General features: G+C 41.5%; 1 protein-coding gene across 1 annotated transcript; it reads right to left on the reverse strand.

The window, feature by feature from the left end:
• Positions 1 to 1,000: 1,000 nt before the first annotated feature.
• On the reverse strand, positions 1,001 to 20,429 carry ncs1b (neuronal calcium sensor 1b). Its single transcript, XM_083911771.1, has 10 exons — positions 20,357 to 20,429; positions 19,610 to 19,709; positions 18,466 to 18,608; positions 15,471 to 15,495; positions 6,375 to 6,513; positions 4,077 to 4,155; positions 3,503 to 3,591; positions 3,355 to 3,432; positions 2,623 to 2,730; positions 1,001 to 2,131 (listed from the first exon to the last, which is right to left on the reverse strand). Exons 3-9 carry the CDS (start codon positions 18,527 to 18,529, stop codon positions 2,632 to 2,634), a joined length of 573 nt encoding a protein of 190 aa, XP_083767897.1. The 5' UTR covers positions 18,530 to 18,608; positions 19,610 to 19,709; positions 20,357 to 20,429; the 3' UTR covers positions 1,001 to 2,131; positions 2,623 to 2,631.
• Between the last annotated feature and the right edge of the window lie 689 nt (positions 20,430 to 21,118).

Below are 21,118 nucleotides of genomic sequence, written 5' to 3' on the forward strand. Positions count from 1 at the left end.
GGACAAATAGCTTGGCGTGCCACACAGAAATGTCTCTTTCCTTTTTTTTTTTTACTGTTGCTGATCTGGATATAAATATGCTATTGATTATTAAATATCATTCATACGCCCTTGAAGTCTAGCTATGGCATATCTTGTCTAAGGATATCAGACAGAAGAAGTCAGCCCTAATTTAACAAATGTAAATAATTCAGTGTCTTCTTCCAAAGTAGCCTAAGCGGTGGGCACCCAGGATGTTTTTGAGACATGAAGCTGGTTGTCAACTTCAAAATCAACTTGTTTTTTTGTCGCATTTAGTTACAGATGCAACATTAAAAGCTATATCAAATAGAAAGTGAATAAAACATGTACCCAAAGGACAGATCCGTCTCCAGGAAAAGCTCTGGACCCCTTCTGACCTCCTCTTCCTCTTGATTTCACTTGTATCCTCCTTGATGAGAAGAAGACAAAAATCATGTCTGAGCAGGCCCAGAGCCCAAAGCATCTGAGCCTCATTAACCCGCCAAACAACGCCAAGATAACAAAGGTTTATGCAGTTCATTGTTCATTACAATCAATCAGCCTTAAACCACAGAGCAAGTTGGCATGTAAGATTATGTGTTTCAAAGCATGACACACACTCAACATGACATTATTATCTGTTAGTGTAGTAGCTAGGTGCAGTGCTGGACTGATCATATTTGTTTTTAATGGTGAATGCAACTCAATTGGGTCTGAGATGTTTTGGATTGATGTCTGGAGAAGTGATTCATTCAGGATCATAAGGAAAGTTGAGATGCACATTTGATCAACAGTCATTCCACTACAAAACACCTGTGTATAAAAAAACACAAGCACATCTTTTCTATTCATTTCAAAGACTAAGAATGCAGTAATAGCAAAGTTAGCCACTTGGATGCATTTTATTCTGTGCTTTTATACTGTTCATAAACAGGTAAATGACATTTATCATTTAGTAAATTATCATTTGCATAAGGCATAAAATCAGTGAAGCTGATAAAACATAATAATGCTGTAATTTAAACAATTCAAGAATGAAATAAAAGGCATCATCACATGCTCTGGCCTCACACAGGACAAATACAGGGTGGACAATTGCAACAACAGTGCTCGCAAAAAGCTTTACAACCCGAATTGATGTCTATTTGTGCATCTCAATGACCAGGGCTTTGTGTGCGCTGAGGGTGGAGTACGATGCTTCTCAAAAGAAATAATGAGCCTTGGCTCACATGTAAGCTGTGAGAATTCGCTGTGTCGCTTGGTCATGTCGTTCAGGATGTGGCTGTGCAACACTGCAGACACTAGACACTACTGCTAACGGGGGAAGTGAAAGCACAATAGGATGCAGAGACCGCAAACATAGTAAAATAATCCATAGTAAACTCCCGACTCCTTCAACGCTCTCCAAATAAAAACCCTGTTCTCTCAGGGAAAGGAAACCTCTGAATGTGAGAAGAAAAACAATCCCACAATAATGAAAAATACAGTGCAATACATTTCAACACCTTTGATAGAAAATAAAACTTCATTCCATACTTATGAGGAAATTCCCATAAATTCAGCAAAGCAGAAAATAAATTACCATTCTATTTACATTATATAATACACTGTCTATGCTGCTTTGAGACTTTAACTTAATGTTAATTTTATTACCAAGTAACATATTTTTCCAGATTCTTCTGGGTTTTGCATCCCTCCATGTGGTGAAGTAGCAGTTCCTCTGAGTGCTTTACGTGCATCCAATGGTTTACAGTATGTGAACAAGAAGCACACTAACATCTCAGGGATGATTCAGTCACTAGGACTTTCCACGGGGAAACCACAACACTGCGTTTGCTCGTACACAGTCCACAACACTCAAGGGGGTACGCTTTGCCATATAGCTGCAGAAGTATGGATAAATGACTTGAGGGTTTTGCTGACATGTTTGACTCCTCCGTCACATCGAAAGGGGAAATTTGTTTACAATCCCAACTGGAAATGTAGACGAACAGCTACTTGACACGGATGACTGTCCGGTCGTGTGACAAAAGTTTGCAGTCCACTTCTTGCTGAGTGAGTTAAATGTGGCTTCATCCCGCCGCAGGTGTGATGGTGCTGGATTGGCATGTGGATGCTGAGATGGATCCATCTGAGAAGTTGTGAGAATGGTCACCATTGAATAGAAGACAGTTACGTGGTGTCATGAAACATGGGTGTTTTTAGGGCATGCAAGAGAAATGACCAAACAGAGCTACTGCATTACTGAAAGATGTCTCCAAGAGCGTACTTCACAGTTGACAAAACGCTGAGCAGGATGTCAGCAACAATTGGCAGAGGCCGGTGCATTACATTAGGCAGTGAGAGTAGAGGGATGTCTCGCTCTTTCCCTCAGCACTGCAAGACTATTTGATTGCCAGCAAACAAGTGGGCCATTTGAATATTTAATAGGAACAAACTGAGAACAAAAAGTGGCTTCTTCACTTTGGTTTCAGCCCACGGACTGAATTTTCTATCTTGTATTCCTTGCTCTGGTGAATTAAGAATTAGACAGTATTATCCTGGAGGTGAAGCATGACCTGGGATTGAAAATCACCGAAGCAGAGAAGTATGCAGGTACTAGCTTATTAATACCTCGCTCACCTTACATTCCTACACAAGTCCATCATAGAGAGACAATGCCTGAACAATAGAAGGGTCTGCCTTTGAACCCTCCTGAAACTCCTGCAGAGTCAGCTTCCCATCTGCATTCTGAAAGAGAAGAAAAATTAAACTGAAGCCTTTAATGCTTTAACGGGGAGTTACCAGCAGGGGGCAAAACAGGCTCTTGAGCTAAATCATGTTACTCCTGTTCTATGCTGTTGGACTGATATTTGGTTCAGTGCATTTGGATGGTAGACGCTCTCTGCCAATACAAATCACTAAATGCTGCTGTGCAGCACAGCTATAGTCCAATGGGCTGACCTTAGCAGTAGTGGGCTGATACACACACACCCATGCAGGCTGCGTCTCATCTTTCACTAAAGCTGAGTAGATTCTTGGGGCTGAGGGAATGGGCTTTAGCACCGACGGCGAGTGGTGGAAGGGACTATATATGATGTTTATAGACCACATGAAGTGTTAGTGACGCGTTGATGGCTAAAGGCAACAGCTCTAAACGTAACAGTGTCCATGTCAAAACCGTGAGGGTGGCAACAAAGGCAGATTCAGTCCTCTTAATGTTAAACTAATAATCATTACTGCACTTGTAATGGTGTCAGGAAAAGTTTAATTTTAATCTGTAGAAAATAACATCAAATGGTACAGCAACATGTGCATAATTACCGCCTCCATCACTGAGTATATATTATATTATTTCAATATTAAAACACTAACCTTGTCCATCATTGAAAAAATACGGTCCACTCGCTTCTCTGGTGTGTTTTCTTCTTCTGGCAACTCAACAGTGTTCCCCTAAGATATTAAATCATTACATTTTGTACCACCTAAACAATGTATATGTCTGGTGTCTGGTAACACTTACCACCATCTGGTATATGGCATCTACGATGTTCAACATCTCGTCTCGGGTGATGTAGCCATCATTATCAAGGTCATACAGTTTGAAAGCCCCTGTGTGGTGAAATATGTTAACATATACAGTATTTTGGTAGGTGAGCACATACTGAGATCAGATAACTACTGTGACCTCAAAAAGTAAAACATAAGAATATATTTAATTATTACAAAGTGTTCAATATGTCTTTGGAAGAGCTGAGTAGATACAGACAGGCAAGCAGCCTTTCATGTTTGCCTCACAGAAAGCGACAGTAGTAATTCTGGATATAATAATGATCAGACTCTGTTTCATGTTTAAAACACATAATTACAGCTTAAGTTTACATTTTCTGGGTGTTTTATTTTCAAAAAAGGTCGTCAGTATATTGGGTCTTGACCCCCAGGTGGTTCATGTATATGCCTGTTGTTTCTTGCTAATAATCTCTTATTTACTGTTCTTTAAGACACTGTCAGTCCTCATTCATATGCAATGTATGGCTGTGTATCCTAAATAGTGTCATTTAAATGTCAAATACACAGGAGAGGAAGTATCTTCTTACATCTCAACTTTTCATCAAGAGTACCCCTGGAAGTCACTGACAAGGCTTGGATGAACTCAGAGAACTCGATGCGTCCATCCTACAGAGAAAGGGGGGCGGGGGGAGATAGAGATAGAGAGACAGACAGACAGACAGTCAGACAGTCAGACAGTCAGACAAGAGACAGAGATGAGGATCTTGCTTCACACTTGCTGTACTTTCATGAGCTCCGTGTTGTTCTTTCATCATGTCCTTGCTGTATTCTTCTGAAAATTGGGCCAGAAGTTTGCTCCAAGTCAGCTGCTATTTTTTGCACTGCACACCTGGCTCTCTCCGGAGGCAGAAATATGTCTCCTCTAGTCATTAGTAAGATGAATGGTACTGGCTTATCGCCTAAAAGTTACAGCAAACAAACAGCCACTATATATATATGGGGCAAAGATGTTTTTACATTTTTCCAACACATCGTGGCCTGGCATGGGTATGGCAGATAATTCTGTCTGAAAAGGTAGAAAATATTCTGACACTTGTTTCCTCTGAGCTTTGTTACAATGCCATGCTCTGAATCTTACCACAGAAGCTCAAAATTTCCAATTACCCACCCAAAATTGTGGCCTTCAGCGTTATTCTGTGAGGCCACACGCTGTGCAGCAGAGAGAAATGTCTGCTAACATAGATCATAATCAAATGGAAAATGGAAGCCTAAAGTGGCTCAAACGCCGCTAATTCAGACAAACTCATCAAGTTAGGACCTCCAGCCTCAGGCGTCTACATAAAACTTTCTCAAAGTACACTCTTATAGGCGCTGCATAAAAGTCATGGCAATGAATGAAAACAGCTTGTGGAGCCTTCGGGCTTTGGTCAGGTCATATTCTAACCAATTCATACTCTCTTGTGTTGCCTCAAAAAGGTTTTTGCTGCAACAGCTGCCCATCTGAGTTCAGCCACAGCTCCACTTTGAGACAGCCAAGTGCTCTTCGTGTCCCCGAGGTCAACTCTATCTGTACCAGACATCTGACCGGCCAGATAATGCTGAAGTCATGCATTGCTGATTACATAAGTCATAAATACTGTTAAGATCAATGCATTCTCTAACTATGGGGTGCCTGACGCTAATGAAGGTCACAGATAAACATCAGACAGAGGGGTTTGTCTGATCTTCCTGACACAAAGCCTCTTAAGTGAGTCAATAAACCTCCAGAGGCTCACAAACAACCCAAGAGCTGTTCATCTACATTTTGTCTTCACAGACAAAATTTAAATAATAATCTCATACAGCTGCGATGAGGTGGAGCACGGCAGACAAATGTTGCTTATAACAGTCTGGCCTTGTTAAGACATGCTTTATCATATCCGTAGAGGATGAGCCCACATAACAGATACAGGAGTTTCATTCCAAAAAAAACAAAACAAATCATTTACACCTTTGGAGAGAAATAAATGGCAAGCACACTGGGAGACATATTTCTGGCACAAAACTAAGGTTTAGGATTTTGTGTTACTATTGATGCAATGACTCATCTTTTTTATAGAACAAAATCATCTGTGCTGATGGCATACTGACTGACAATCTTGGAGAATATGTGCAACATTTAATATAATTATGTTTGTACTAACCTTAAAAACAAAGAACAAAAATAGGGCAATTATTACTATAATGACTAAAATAAATAACCATTTTGCGTATACAAACATGATATACTGCAGTTCTCTCTAGAAAAACAAAAAAAAGCAAAAAGGGCTCTGGAAATACAACAACAGCAAAATGAATATGATTTCTATACCATGTTATATTTTTATCCTGTGCAACCTGTGGCTGAAAATAGGTTCAGGTCTATCCTCACATGCTGTCACTTTCAACACTGCATTCATTATCTAGCAGCAACTAGCAGTTTTTCTTTGTCATTTTGAAGTAACAAAGGAGGTTGAATTTAGGAAAAATGGGATTGAGTCCTAAAACCTGGAAATGCGTTATCATTTCTGTTCCCTTATCTCAAAGTCAATGGGTATGTTTAATGGGTTTTTGGTTAGATGCCTGAAATAAGGTCTGACAATGTTAGCGTTTTATTACTTGCCACTGCATTTACACTTCAAAAACCATTCATCTGTTAATCTTATCTTGCTGAACAAAATATAAGTGTAAAACTCATGTTCGCCGCGGAGCTCATTTTCTGCAATAATCCAAAATCCAATGGAAAAATCCCATTGACATTTTGTCAAGTAAACCAGGGTGATACCTACATTTGGGTTGGTCTACAAAAATGCATCATCCCTGCAGCACTCTATAGGACAACAACATATATGAAATCGATTACAAACCTTATTTTCATCAAATACATTGAAGACAAAGGAGGCGAACTTTGTGGGATCTCCAAATGGAAAGAACTGCTTGTATATCTTCTGAAAGCCCACGGCATCCAGCTGCCCGCTTGGACAATCTTTAATAAAGCCTTTGTACCTGAAAAATAAAACTTAGTTAGAGATTATTTAAAGAATTAAAAACATAACTCATAATGCGACGACAATGCATAATCAAGAAACTGAACAACACTGATGTCAGACTTAAGTCACCCCCTCACCCTACAGTAATATTTATGGATTCAAGAGTGTGCTAGATCAAAAAGGTAATGTGCAAAGCTATTTGTCTCATTCACAGATGAGACGATCGCCCAAATCATTAGTATGCCCGGAGTGGTTAACTCTAATCAAATTACTCTCTAGTCCTCTTTTGATTACATGCGTGCCTGATAGATAAGTATAAGAGCTTCCTTTCGCCTGTGGAAATGACTACAGAGCCACTGAATATCTCTATTAGCCTAAATATAGAAGCATCTCATAAGCAATTTTAAGTGCAGTCACTCAAAGGTAGACGGTTTCCTTCTACTGTATGTCTTCATAAAGAAACACAGCAACCTCAAAATTTAACAGGCCAAGGAGCAAGGAAGAGCGTGTTAACCTTTACAAAAATAAATCCTAGATGAAAACTAGAGCAAGGAGGAAATAGCAAGGAAATAATGACACTTTGGTTATAGAGCATCGCAAAGAGCTTGTTGTTTTGATCAACAGCAAAAATGACATATAAGGGAGCACTGCATGTTCATCTCCGATTCAGAATACGGCGTGGTTGTATTTACGGCCAGAGAGAGAGACAGAGTGCTCTGATGGAGAATGAAGGCCAGGACAGATCCTTTCCATTCCCTCCTCTTAAACTCTTTTTGTTAATCTGCCTTTGAGATAATGAAGCCAGCTCAATATAGTCAAAGAGATGGAGAGAGGCATTTTGAGAAGCAGCTGACAAAAAGTTCAAGCAACAAGAGAGAAAAACCATGTGATTCTCACATTTGAATTATCTGGAGATATGCAGGAAATGAAAGCCTAGCTCACTATAATGCACAATACAATCTAAAGAGCAGAGCACACAATGCATACCGTAATCCATAGCTGACCCATTTCACCTGAATTCTTCAGTCATTTTTAATGTGTGACTATGGAATATTATATCCAGCAACCAACATAAAAGGTTGAATGGTACTGTAACATGTACAGTGTAGCATAGTGTGTTTACTGTATATTCATGTTTTAGTATAGACTATACAGAATTTAATCAGTAGGGATTCTTCACTGCAAAAACAGTGTATCTATAAAGTATCTGTAGTCAAGGCACCAACTCTTTGTGTCACAGGTGCAGCCATACTTAACAAAAAGGTGACACAACAAAAAAAGAGTTCTACCTGCTAACTATTACAGTATTTGTTATTTGTCTCCATCAAGCTACCAAACCCTAATGCTAAATCATAGTAAAATAGAGCAATGTACAAAAAATACACAAGCAATTTAGCCCTTTATTATGTTTTTATTGTTCTCATGGGGGTTAGGAAGACAAATGATAAAAATAGATTTAACAAACAACATCCCACCCCCCTTTTTTAGTCTGAAAGAGACTTGGCAACAACCTAATGAATTCTCCCAGTTGAACACAGCAACTCCCATTTGTTTACAGCTGTAAACCCCGTACTACCGCTCGAGAAGGAGGCCTCGCATGATCTATTGCGACAGCTGCTAAAATAACCAACCTTGTCCGCAAATCTAAACCATCAACATGCCAACTTTACCCTCTCCCTACTATACTGGCTAAAGCTTGCATCCAACCCTTGTCTCCTCTCATAACTGCAATTATCCATTCTTCTCTCATCTCTGGTACTGTTCCGTCACTCCTCAAATCAGCTGCAATAACCCCTATTCTCAAGTAACCCTGTGCTGACCCCAGCAACTTCAAGAATCTCCGCCCAATCTCTAACCTCTCATTCCTTTCAAAAATTCTTGAAAAAACAGTTGCCTCACAGATTCATGATCACATCTCCCACAATAGTCTCTATGAACAGTTCCAATCAGGTTTCCGTCCCCTTCATAGCACCGAAACAGCTCTTGTAAAAATAACCAACAACCTCCTCATGGCTGCGGACTCTGGACTACTCACAATCGTCATCCTCCTGGACCTCAGTGTGTCTCCCACATTATTCTAATCGACAGACTAACCGCCCCTTGGATTATCTGATACATCACTGGACTGGTTTAAATCTTATCTTTCAGGCCGCACTCAGTTTGTACAACTCAAAACATTCAGATCCCACTCCTTCCCCCTCTCCTCTATGTCCCCCCCAAGGTTCTGTCCTTGGACCACTCTTGTTCATAATTTACCTTTTCCACTTGGCCATAATACGTAACATCTTGCACCCATCTCTCTCAACCCAACAGTGCTGAAATTCTAATTCACACCCTGGTCACATCCCGTTTGGACTTCTGCAACTCTCTCCTCTTTGGTTTACCTGACAAATCCATGCATAAACTATAAGTGGTTCAAAATTCTGCTGCCCGTATCATTACCAGAACCCCCTCCTCCAGTCATATCCACTGGCTACCCTGCAAATACCGCATCATCTACAAGATGATCCTCCTTACATTCAAGGCCATCAACAATCTCGCCCCCCAGTATCTCACTGAGTTCGTCCAGGTCAAGACACCCATCCATTCTCTCTGGTCCTCTTCCTCTCACCTGCTCATCTGGTTACCATGGGCTCAAGAGCCTTCAGTCGCTTAGCCCCACACCTGTGGAACTCCCTGCCTCACCATATCCAACACTCTTACTTCCATTACCACTTTCAAATCTCACCTGAAAACTCATCTTTTTAGACAGGCCTACTCCCTTTCATTTCTTTTTCTCTGTTAAGACTGGAATGAGTATATTTATTAAGTATTACTATGTCATTTTATTGTCTTGTTCTATCACTGCTTTTAGTGTTTTTATTGTTTGATTTTGTAAGATGACCTTGAGTGTTCAGAAAAGCGCACCTAAATAAAATGAATTATTATTAAGCAGGATAAGGCTGTGCCAGGCACAGATGCTGTAATACCTCTCATTCTCAATTAGGGATGCTTGAGTTCCATAGCAGTGTTTAAACTGCTTCCATATAAGTAGTGTTTGACTAACTACAGGGCTATGATTCAGATTAGAACAAGACATATCAAGAGGGGTGCAGGCCAGTGCAAAAATGGACGCAAAGTTTCTTCCATTTCAAGATGATAACCACATCAATGGCTATTCATTCTAGCATCTACCTCCTAATATGAGGGCCTGGTAAGGTTGGAAAATTCTGGGAATTTTCAAAGTTGGAAACTCTCCTTGGGAATTAACAAGGATTTATGGGAAAAACCCGGAATAAACCCACAGCCGCTGCCTCGAGGACCTTCAGCCTCTTTACCTGGTGCGACTACTCTAACAACTTAGCCACGGGCCGCTTTTACAATTTTAAGAGCACCCTAAGGACTTACTGCATGTGAAAATGACAGAGCAGTTAAGTAACAATTAAGTATATATAATTTCAGCATTGCATCTCTATAACATTTTCAGACTCACGATGGAGACTTAAAAGTAAACAAAAGCTATGCATTGATCTTATTCATCCTAAAAAACAGTCAATAGATATTGGATTTTTCAATCTCTTAAATATCAGTTTTAGTTGGGCTCCAGTCAAATACCTCAATATGCACTTTGAGTTTTGACCGATACAATATTTATTTTCCCTGTGCTGTCCAATTTATTTGCTTTACTAGACATATAGTAAAACACATGAAAGGCTGACTACCACATTTAACATACTAGCAGTTACATAAGCGGAAGGCATGTCTTCAGTAGGGAATCAAGAACCGGTTCCAGTTGAAAACTGATAACAAATTGGAATCGGAAGTGAAATTGTATCCCTCTGAGCTCTTCAATTCCTTTTGTCAATGCTGGCATGATGGGATGTGTTGACAGTTGCACTGCAAAACAATGATACCTAACTCATAAACTGATGGAAACATGAAACAAGGAGCCATGGCTGAAAGGAAGAAACAGTCCAAACTAAGCATGGCAATAATAACATTAGTGCCACACAGACAGGCTTAGCAGGTTTTTTCTTTAACTTAGAAAACAAATAAAAAAAGAAAGCTGTAAATATATCCTCTTTTCATCCAAGTTGAAATTAATTAGGAATCAATAAGGAAATCAATAAAGCCCTGGCCTGATAAGCAGAGTTGATACCATCATTGGTATCAATAAAAGCTTGTTCATTTCCCTAGTCTTCAGTACATGGGTACAGGATAAACCAGGCACTGTACCAGTGTAAACATGTTTGCCCACCCAGAGTCAGCTATTTGTCAGAGTCATCAGAATCACCTTCATTTGCCAAGAACACATCATGTACAAGAAATCTGATGTGGTAACACTGGTGCTAAAACACATACATAGTCACACTGTACTTGAAGTAGTGTAATAGTGCAACCACGAGGTGAACTTGCAGGGACATAGCAGACGTGACATTGTGCATCAGACCACACTAGGGGGCCAGCATGAAGATTAAGTATTTATTACTGGCACCGAATCCTTCTCCTTGGCTTCTATCATGGTGGTTTACTAAAGAGTTGTCCAGGATGTATGCCTAGCTGGCAGGAACATCACTGCGCTATTGCGTTTTGTTATTGATTTCAGGTGAGCCTTGAGCATACGAATGATGTTCCCTTAAAAGAAAAGGAGGAAAGGGAACAAATTTAATGCACGACACAGGCATTTATCTAACCCCGTTAATTCTTCTATGTCTCTGTATGCGCTCTAATTACACGCCATCTGGCATTTCCCCTGGTAAAATTCCCTCTCATCCCTCACACTCAGCCGTGTTGATTGCAAACTTTGCTGTGAAAGACAGTGAGAGTGATGGTGAGCTATCAGGCTGCACAGCCGGGGGCTGGAGGTTTAAGAAGGGTGGGGGGTATTCTGCCCCAGTGCACTCAGTCAGCCCCAGAGACAGGCAGGCTCGGAGGCTCTTGTCCTTCCAATGCCCAGTGATATCTAATGCTGCTGCTGCTGCTGCTGCTGCTGTGTGGTTGTGAATGTGCCCTGGCTCCTTCCTCCCGTAAACCTCCTAACAGGAGACATGAACAGCAACTAGCTCCGGAGACAGAGCTCTTTTCATGCATGCAGAATCAGGTTGTGAAATGCAAAACCAAAGCAGGAGAACTGAAGTGTGAACATGGAACAGTGATCACTTTATTACAGTGCTCACTCTTGTGATATACGCTATCCTTTGTTTTTCTTTTACAAAAGAAACAATAGCCAAAGAGCAGCATGCAGCAAAACAAAAAGCGATGACTATGCTCATGCTTGAATAATTTCTGGAAATAAAGATGCATTGTCCCTTATCCATGTGCAAGCAGCTGTCAAATTGTACCTTGAGAAAAACATTCAGAAATTCACACCTTAACAGTGATGATCACTCTCACCACTGCTCTGTGACTTTTCCTAGCCTGATGTGTCTCTATTTCATGGAAATGTTTCATTTTGACCTATGTAAACGTTGAGTACAGGCAGGGACCAGAGAAAGGCGAGACTTCTACAAGATGGTCACACACAAATAATAGCTACAGAATCCGACAGGAAGGATTACTAATCGACAACCGTGTGGAGGCTCTGGGGCAACGCAGTGAATAAGCGCCTGAAAGTAAAACAACCTTATGCCCCTGCCATTCTTCTCTTATCAGACATCCCTTTTGCAAATAGAGCAAAAAGGTTATTGAGGAATGCATCATGGAAATGTATCAGTGTTATCAGCCTTCAAAGTCCTTCAATCTCAAAGTCATTCTATTTCCAGAACTAATCTGTCTTCAGGGTAGAAGTGAGGGAGATGGCTTTGATGAACTATCAAACCAAATGTAAATACACTATCTTAGGATTTAAGAAACCAAATACTGAGCAAAATATATCAATACATTCAGTGGGTTTTGCAAGTGGGTCATGATAATGTCCCTCTGATTTTATTTGATTGCTAATATATGAATAGCTTAACATTAGCAATGGAAAATAATCATAAAAAATGAATGCATACAATATGTTATTTGGAAAGCCTTTATTAAGTAGTCATATTCAGACCCCAATAACCTTTGGACAACAAGCTCACTGAAGATATGGAATTAAATAATGAGGAAAAAAAAGGAAGGGCAGGGCTGTAATGTTGAAATGGTTAGCCTATGACCCAGACTTCATGCCCAGTAAATATGACATGAGGTTTAGGAGCTGGACTGGATATGGCCTTACACACTTTTAAATCCAAGGTATGGTTTTGATATTCCTGAATAGGACAACTTAATATACGGGATCAGGAAAGCTTTAGGTATTTAAAAATCAGAGGGGTTGTTGGCAGTGAATATCTAAATTATATTTTGCTCTTCAAAATTTAAAAAGAAGACTTTAGTCTAAATATTAAAGAATGATGAGAGAAAGATGAGATTTGCCCAGCAATGCTGAAAGCTTAGGGTGGTAAGGGGGTTGTCTTGGTTGACATGTCAAAATTGCATGGGAGTCTGAGACAGTGCCATAGGAGTGGTGGACCAGGGCGATGGGTTCCATGTTCAAATAGGGCAACCAGAATGTGTGCAAATTACAGGGCACAGCCTCCCTGGTAAAGTCTACTCCAAGGTTCTGGAAAGGAGGGTTTGTCCTACAGTCAAACCTCAGATTGAAGAGGAACAATGCAGATTCCGTCCTGGACGTGGAACAAGGAACCAGCTCTTCACTCTCGCAAGGATCCTAGGAGTATGCGCTACATGTGCTTTGGTGATTTTGAGAAGGCATACGACACGTATCCCCCGTGATATACTGTGGGAGGTGCTGTAGGAGCTTTTTCACCAGCCCTGTTTGTGATTTTCATGGACAGGATATCGAGCCGTAGTCATGGTGGGGAGGGGTTGCAGTTCGGTGGACTTAGGATCTCATCTATGCTTTTTGCAGATGATGTGGTCCTGATGGCATTATCGGTACCTTCAGCACCCACTGGATCGGTTCGCAGTAGAGTGTGAAACGGCTGAGATGAGGATCAGGACCTATATATTTGAGGCCATGGCTCTCAGCAGGACCATTGGGACGAAAAGAGAGCTGAGCCAGAAGGCAGAGCTCTCAATCTACCGGTCAATCTTCGTTCCTACGAGGTGGCGGGTACAAGCAGCCAAAATGAGTTTTCTCAGGAGGTTGGCTGGCATCTCCATTAAAAATAGGGTGAGAAGCTCAGCCATCCATGAGGAACTGGATGAGCATGAGTAGATCCGCTGCTCCTTTGCGTTGAAAGGAGCCAGTTGAGATGGTTCTAGCATCAGTAAGGATGCCCCTGGGTGCCTCCCTGGGGAGGAGTTCCAGGCATGGCTAGCTGGGAGGAGACCTCAGGGAAGACCCAGGACAAGGTGGAGAGATTATTTCTCCACAATTGCCCGGGAACGCCTCGGGATCCCCCAGATAGAGCTGGTTAATGCGGCTGGGGAAAGAGAAGTTTGGGGTCCCCTGCTAGAGCTGCTGCCCCCATTACCCGACCGTGAATAAGCGGTTGAAGATCGGTAATGAGTGAGTGAGGGATGGAGAGCAAAGGGTAATATCACAATAACACTGGAATAATGGACAGGGATATACACACAGCAATGGTTAATAACCAGCTCTCCATCATGGAGAGAATTCAGCTGGATGAATGTGTCTCAATTCTTCTGTACTCCAGCACAAAATCAATCTAATCAGACTGACTGCTGGAGTTCCTGAGGAGGCACAGTAGCGAACTGCTTTCACCTTTTCTGGAATTGTCCCTCTATAGCTCCATTTTTGTTACCTTTCACAGCAGCCTTGCAACACGAGAAATGCATTCACATGTCACATGAAAATACATTTTGTCTCAAAGTAAAGCGTTTGTGTTTGGGCCAGAAGTCATCTGACCAATCAGTGTCCTGTGAGAAGCATTCACAGTTGAGGGGAGAGGGTGGAGTTGGGGGTTGACGACGACATGAGAAGCAACCGCTTGTTCAAAACAGCGATGGCTCATAAAGAGGTTACCGTAGATGCAGCAATAGCATCAGCTTTAACAAAACGTGGGTTTTTCTTAATTGAAAGAAGAGATATTTTCTCTCTTCTCCGGCTTGACATTGGCGAGAGTTTGATAGACAGATGGTTCATCCAATAGAATAGAATATAAATACTGTATTGATCCCATGCTGGGAAATTGCAGACAATAACCTGCCAGGTATGTTTTGACAGAGCCTGCCCTTTCCCAATAAGTTTGTAAATATGCCTTTTCTGTGTAACAAACCATCTGAAAAATTAGGTTACCCTTTGTGTGTGAAGATGAAAATCTATTTTTAATTTTTAAATTATGTAATTTTGGTGATCTAGAGCAGGGGTTCCCAATCAGTTTCAGCTCAAGACCCAAAAGACAAATTTGGTGTCTCCCTGGGACCATAAAAATACATCATGAATTCATGCAATCAAGAGTGAGGGATCCACAGAAGGCACGTCAGTCAGAGAGCATGAACGCATTTTCCAGGTAATGTGTAATGGGTCCGCGACTTCACAAAACTGGCAGCGTGCGAACGATTGACTATAGTAGGAGTCACATTGAGTCTAGCCCCAATATGGTAAATAACAAGCCTGTGAATGTTCTCATTTGTCCAGGTCATCGTTATCCCCAAAGCAATTTCAGACTGGTCAATCCCAGCCTGGTCAGTTGCGTACATGAACTGATGAAGCCGCTTGGATGAGAGGTGAAACGTCTTCCTAGACAAATAACCAAGTCCAGTTGCTTTTGACTGAAATTGCTTTGGGGGTAAATAACAAAATTGTTCATATTTTTTCACATGCACAAACATGCACGTGCGGCTGAACCATCTATTTCTATTCATTACAAGACACAGATGGCGAGTGACTCCATTCTCTGTTCAGGACGCCATTATTCCACTGTATCCTTACATGGAAAATAGTTGTTTGTTGCAATATTCATGTTTTAAGTATAGAGTACAGTGCCTTTAAAAGAAAAAATAAGTAAATAACAAAAAAATAAGAAAGAACACACTTACCACTGCTGCACCTCTTTCTCTGTAACTGGAAGAGAAATAAAGAGTGACATTAGATTAGAGGGAAACTTTGGTTGTCCTAGAAAAAAGGTAGCTTGATACAGCCGAAGAGCCAAGTAGTAGCACTTTTAATCATCTTGGCCCAATCCTTTCACATATCCTCTGACTTCGCCAAAACTACTCAACAATATCAACATGCAATTATTGGAAAATAGCCATGTTTAGTTAAGTGTAGAATTCCTCGATTATCATATAATAGCATACTATCAGAGGAGATGAATAATATTTTTCGCTGGTTCGCATAGTAGAGAACAAGTGGGAGTAAACCCCAGGGAACCACAAAAAGACAACTGAGGCTAAGGAAGGAAGGTCAGCCACAGATTTCAGGAGGCAGGATGTGTTATCATACCCACACAAACACCATTATCTACCAGTAATCGACTAATCCCTCATGGCTTTCCCTTGTCTCTTTTCTTTCTCTCAAGTAACCCCAGCAATTCTGGGTTTCTCAGCCCCTGGGGTTGCTAATGAAAACAAGGGCTGAAAATCAATAGCATTAGTTTAACCAGGTGGTCGTTTGAGAGAGACTATGCCACTGTAAGTCAATTTTGTCTACTACTGTACCACCAATAATGGACCTGGGGCAAAACAATAGCGTTATAAGTACAGCAAGTAGCTAGTTAGTTAATCACTAATGTCTTCTACTGAAATATTTAACCTTAAGCAACTCGTAGTCATGGTTTCTGCAAAACTATACAACCAGGAGACAAAGGTCGTTTTATGCCTGCCTAACATTTACTTGGCACAAAAAAGACACTTTTGGGACATTTAATCATAGTGCAGAGATTGGTCGGGGTATAAATAATATTAATTATAAATATATTCAACACTTTATCTTGAGATCTACATGTGTACTCCATTGTATGACTACTGCAGCAGAATCATGTGGAGGCTATCAGTAAGAAGGCCAGGTCAGTGAGCCTGCCCTGCAAATATCTCGGCCTTTTTTCCACTCAGTATTACACCAAGAAACCCATCATGTGACCCTTTCCTGGGCAATAAATGTCAGGGTCAATCTCTGGACTGCCAACCAAGCCAAGCCACCATAAAATTGGCCTCAGAAGTCAATGTCGTCAAAAATTGGGGCAATTTATAAAACATTTTATTACATAGTCGGTCAGAGGCAATAGGCAATAATGCATTCAGCCCATCGCAGGAGAATGCAGGGCCCACTTGGTGGTTTGGCCCTGCAGGGTCTGCTAGAACACATCTAGCTTGAATTGTGTCACTGTGAGCCTCTTCATAGCTTTGACAAACTACAAAATCATCATGCCATTACATGCGCCTTGCCTACTTCATGCAGGCATTTTAATAGGACTACTTGTATTGAATTAAGCTCTCATAAAAGTACAACTGAGGCTGCAACCATTTCCCACGATATTTTTTACTAAGAACAGAAAAAAAAAACTGGCTAGCCAGAGCCTTGGCATAGATGTTGGGTTTGGAAATAAAGTGTTTTCTTTAAAATACAAGGTCATTATAATTTTCAAACCTACAACGACAGACATCTTCTTTTGAACTAAACAGGCCTTATCTCTGGCCTAGCCTTTTTAGCTGGCTCTCAACACAGGGAAAAACCACCCCGGCTGTTCTACCACTGAAACAAAAAGGCACATAGGCACAGAGAAATTTACTTTACTAAGTCCCCAATCTGTCAAGAACCAAAGAAAAGCTTCAACTAAAATGGCAGACAAAGCTCCTCAAGAGAGAGCAAGAGAAAGAGGCAACAGGAAAGCAGAATAAGTCGGGCAACAACAGGGAGAGGGAGAATGATCACACTGGGAGAGAAAGCTTGGTGCCCCTCTCAGCGATGCTAACCAGATAAGATCCTAATTATACTATTCCATTCCCAGCTCAAAGAGGGCAATTAGGGGATAAAGCAAAGGAGACAGGGTGAAAGGGTAAGAGAGAAGGAGAGAGAGAGTGAGTAGAGGACAGCAGCAAGCAGCCCAGCACGAAGCACAATCTTCCTCCACAGCAATTTCCTGCCACTACAGTCTTCCATGGTTTGGCTGTGGAGACCCACCACACAAATAACACTGTCATTAAGCAGCCAATGGATGTCAACTCCCACCCACACCTGCACACTGTACTGCTCAAATGATAATAATAATAATAAAGCGCTAAGCTCCAGAAATAACAAAGAAATGATAAATATAGCGTGTTCAGAGCAGACATTGTTGTGGTAATTATAAATGTGATCTCTGCTCAAATTTGATTGAAAACTGTGTGTGTGTGTGTGTGTGTGTGTGTGTGTGTGTGTGTGTGTGTGTGTGTGTGTGTGTGTGTGTGTGCGTGCGCGGGGTGTGGGGTGTGTGCTAACAAGGTGAGAAAAGCAAATGCTGTGAATTTGCAATGACTTGAAGTGTTGCAGACTCAGACTCACTCCAGTTTATGACTAAAACCACCATTTCAATTGAGACTGTGTTTAAATAATATATCTATCTCTCCCCTCATACACAGTTGCCCAATCAACAGAGGGTCCATGGCCTGCATTTAAAATCCCCAGCTCGATACAAACTCAGCATCTCCGTATTCATAAATCCCTTCAGTGTGATTTAAAGATGCTGTTTGCAACTTTTGCCAGACCTTAACCAATCACAATTTGCTACACAACATTTAAATGTAAATTTAAATCAAACAGGGAGCTCGTTCCCAGCTGACATTCAGTTGTAGCTCTGCTTTGCAGATAACAAGAACTAGTGTTGAATCCCAATATATCACAGCAAGCAGGGCTATTTACTGTACGGCCAGTATGGAAAACAGTGGGTGTAAAAAATGATTAATCATATTAGGTATTCCTATCACACACTGTATAGTCTTCTACCTTGGCCAGAATGTTCCTCTATTCTCATACAGTCCAGCTGAAGAGAGTTTGTGTTTCTAGTTTTTGTGTTTCTAAAGACAAGCAAAAAGAAAAAGACATGATGGTACTCACAGTAGGTTTTTCTTGTCAACTCCTCCACCACCTCTGGCTTGAGCTTGCTGTTTGATTTTCCCATGATCTTCAGCTCTCCTCCACACCTCCAAATCCACCTTGGCACGCAGCACCTGTTACTACCTCCTCTCCTGTCTGCTCTTCTGCCAAAAACATACACATACGTTGGACCAGTTTAGGTGCAATGAAACACGCTTTTGTTTTGTTTTGTTTAAAAAAAGAAAAACTCCCATTCAAGCTTAATGAGTCTATCGTTCTGTGTAGTTCACTCTTGCTGCGGTCATAATCCTCTCAGTCATCAGCCCTTGCACTCCAGACAGGCGAGTTAAACCCCCAGGGGCCCTGTGAAGAAGGGCCGGCAGGTTGTTGCGTCTCTATGAGTACTGCTGAGTGCCTATGTCTTTGCCTCATTTCTTCATAGCAGTCCGTGGGCGAAGAGTGGCATTTGGATGCGTTGCTACCTTCGTCCTTGGATACAAGAGTCACTCAGTGGCTGGGTTAAGCATGTTCACTCCCTCACAGTCAGTCTCTGTTCTTCTCACTCCTCCCACCCCTCCTATCCCACCACTATCTCTATAGCTCTGGGTAAGTTACTGTAGAAAAGAATCCTCCCTCTTGACAGCTGAGATAAGGAGGTGTGTAAACTAAAATACAATGAACAGAGCTCGCCTCGGATGCACCCCGCTGCACTTCGCACTCACTCAAGGCGTTAACTCTAATCCCTGAAATTTATACAGACATAACAGTTTAAAAAAAAAAGGTTTCAGTACTAATTTATGAAAAGCAAAAAGAAGCAACATAGTTCTACAGTTCTAGATGCCAGCTGAAAACAGATCTAGTCTTGCACTTAAAAATAAGTGTGCAAGCTGTCTACCAAGCTTAGAAGCATCTTTGAAAAGTGACAGTTTTCTTTTTCTTCTCCAGTCTGAATCATAACTCTCCCTCCCTCCTGGCCTCATGACAGCATGGTATGGTGCTCTCCCCCTCTCTGTGCCAGTAGACGGGCAATGAAGGATAATGGAATTTCTTTGTATCACAGGCCTAGCGTTGATATGCACTGACGCCTAGTGTTGATATGCACTGACGCCTAACCACATCAGCTGTCTAAGCCACAGAATAGGAAACCACTGTATGCACTAGGCACCTTCACTGCAAACATCTGTTATCCGTGTCCATGGCCGGTGATGTCCTTCGGAGGGATGCCACGCTGGTAATCACCATCATGTGGTCACTGGTATTAGACACTATGGAGATAAACACACAGACAGCAGTTACAAAGGGAATGAAAATAATGTCCCATGTTTTATGGGCTGTGTTGTCACCTAGAGCCACAGACACATGGCCTGGAAAAACACTCAAACCAGACAACGACATTTCCCCAGTCTGCCAAAGCTGCTGAATATAGCCCATAGCACACGCAAGAAAGCACTTTGTAGCAAGAGGAGTGTCGACAATGTGAGTGCAGAGGCTATTATTAAAGTAAACTGCTTTAAATGTGCTACATTTAAATGACTGTGTAGTGTTAAGTCTCGATTCCACTCTAGTCTCGTTAAAAAAACAGCACAACTGAAACACATACGCACCCTTAAATTCAAAACTAATGTAAAAGAGCGCCTTGTTTCCATGTACTCTCGTTTGTTTTGGTTGGCAGGAGTAAGAAACATATAGTCGCGGCGGCAGCAGCAGCAGGTGGGACGTTGTATGGCGGCACCATAGCAACACACAGTTTATGGCTACAGTACAACGGCTGTAGTGTGGGAAGCTTGCTAGTCATTGTAGTCGCACAGTTTGGTACCCACGCCGTTCCTTGTGGCGAGTTGACAAGAAACACAGAAAACTCACCTTGAAACGAATGAAAAATGTCCCCATGTAAAGCGACGGCGATGTTTACCTGGGCTACAGAAGCGGGAAGTCGACTCGTCCAGTCCCAAAGCAGAGAGCCGCTGTCCAACGCTGTCGTCCTCCGCCGAGTTCTAGAGCGACTCGTTGCTGCGCGGATGACCGCCCGTGCCGCTTCGCTGCCGCTGTCAGGGAGTGACGTTGCTGCTGTTGGCCCCGACCAACTCAGCACAGTGCCAGAGAGACATTGCCGCCGTACCATTGGTCATAAAAGGACTCTTTGTATGCTTTTACACGTGTCATCTCATATATATATATATATATATATTAAAGAGATAATGTTACCGAACTCACTTTTTGACGCACATTCTCATTTTCGGGAGAGAGTTTAAAGGCAGATGTGGTACATTTAAGTAGCTTGTGTGCCCAACTGAGGTAAGCTAATGTCTGGGAATGCCTGTCTTTCCGACTGGGGTTCACATGGGTGGCTCATAAACCTTGGCCTTTTTGTCTTTCATTATGTTATGACTGGAGGCTTTACCTTTTTATTAGCTACTGCACAAGTGTGTGTAATTATGTGTATGATCAATTTAAAACCCATAGTATTTTAAATGCACTAACAATGTGACATGGGATATCTGTATGAGCTTTATGACTCTGGCCTAATGTCAAAACTCTGACACTCTGACAATTAATAGTTATCCTAGGGTATGTCTGCTTTTGACTTACCATGTTTTGTTTTATCTCTAATGATAAGTTAGAGTATTGTAAAGTGATGTATGATCTTATATTCCTGCTAGATTTATAGGTTAGA

Source organism: Echiichthys vipera, assembly GCF_963691815.1.
Source record: "Echiichthys vipera genome assembly, chromosome: 4".
NCBI lineage: Eukaryota > Metazoa > Chordata > Actinopteri > Perciformes > Trachinidae > Echiichthys > Echiichthys vipera.

Coding starts and splice junctions, on each gene's coding strand:
- ncs1b (XM_083911771.1), bottom strand. CDS start 18,529: ATGGGAAAATCAAACAGCAAGCTCAAGCCAGAGGTGGTGGAGGAGTTG. Junction 6,514..15,470: donor GAGAAAGAGGTGCAGCAGTG/GTAAGTGTGTTC, acceptor TTTATTTTTCAG/GTACAAAGGCTTTATTAAAG. Junction 2,731..3,354: donor TTTTTTCAATGATGGACAAG/GTTAGTGTTTTA, acceptor CTTCTCTTTCAG/AATGCAGATGGGAAGCTGAC.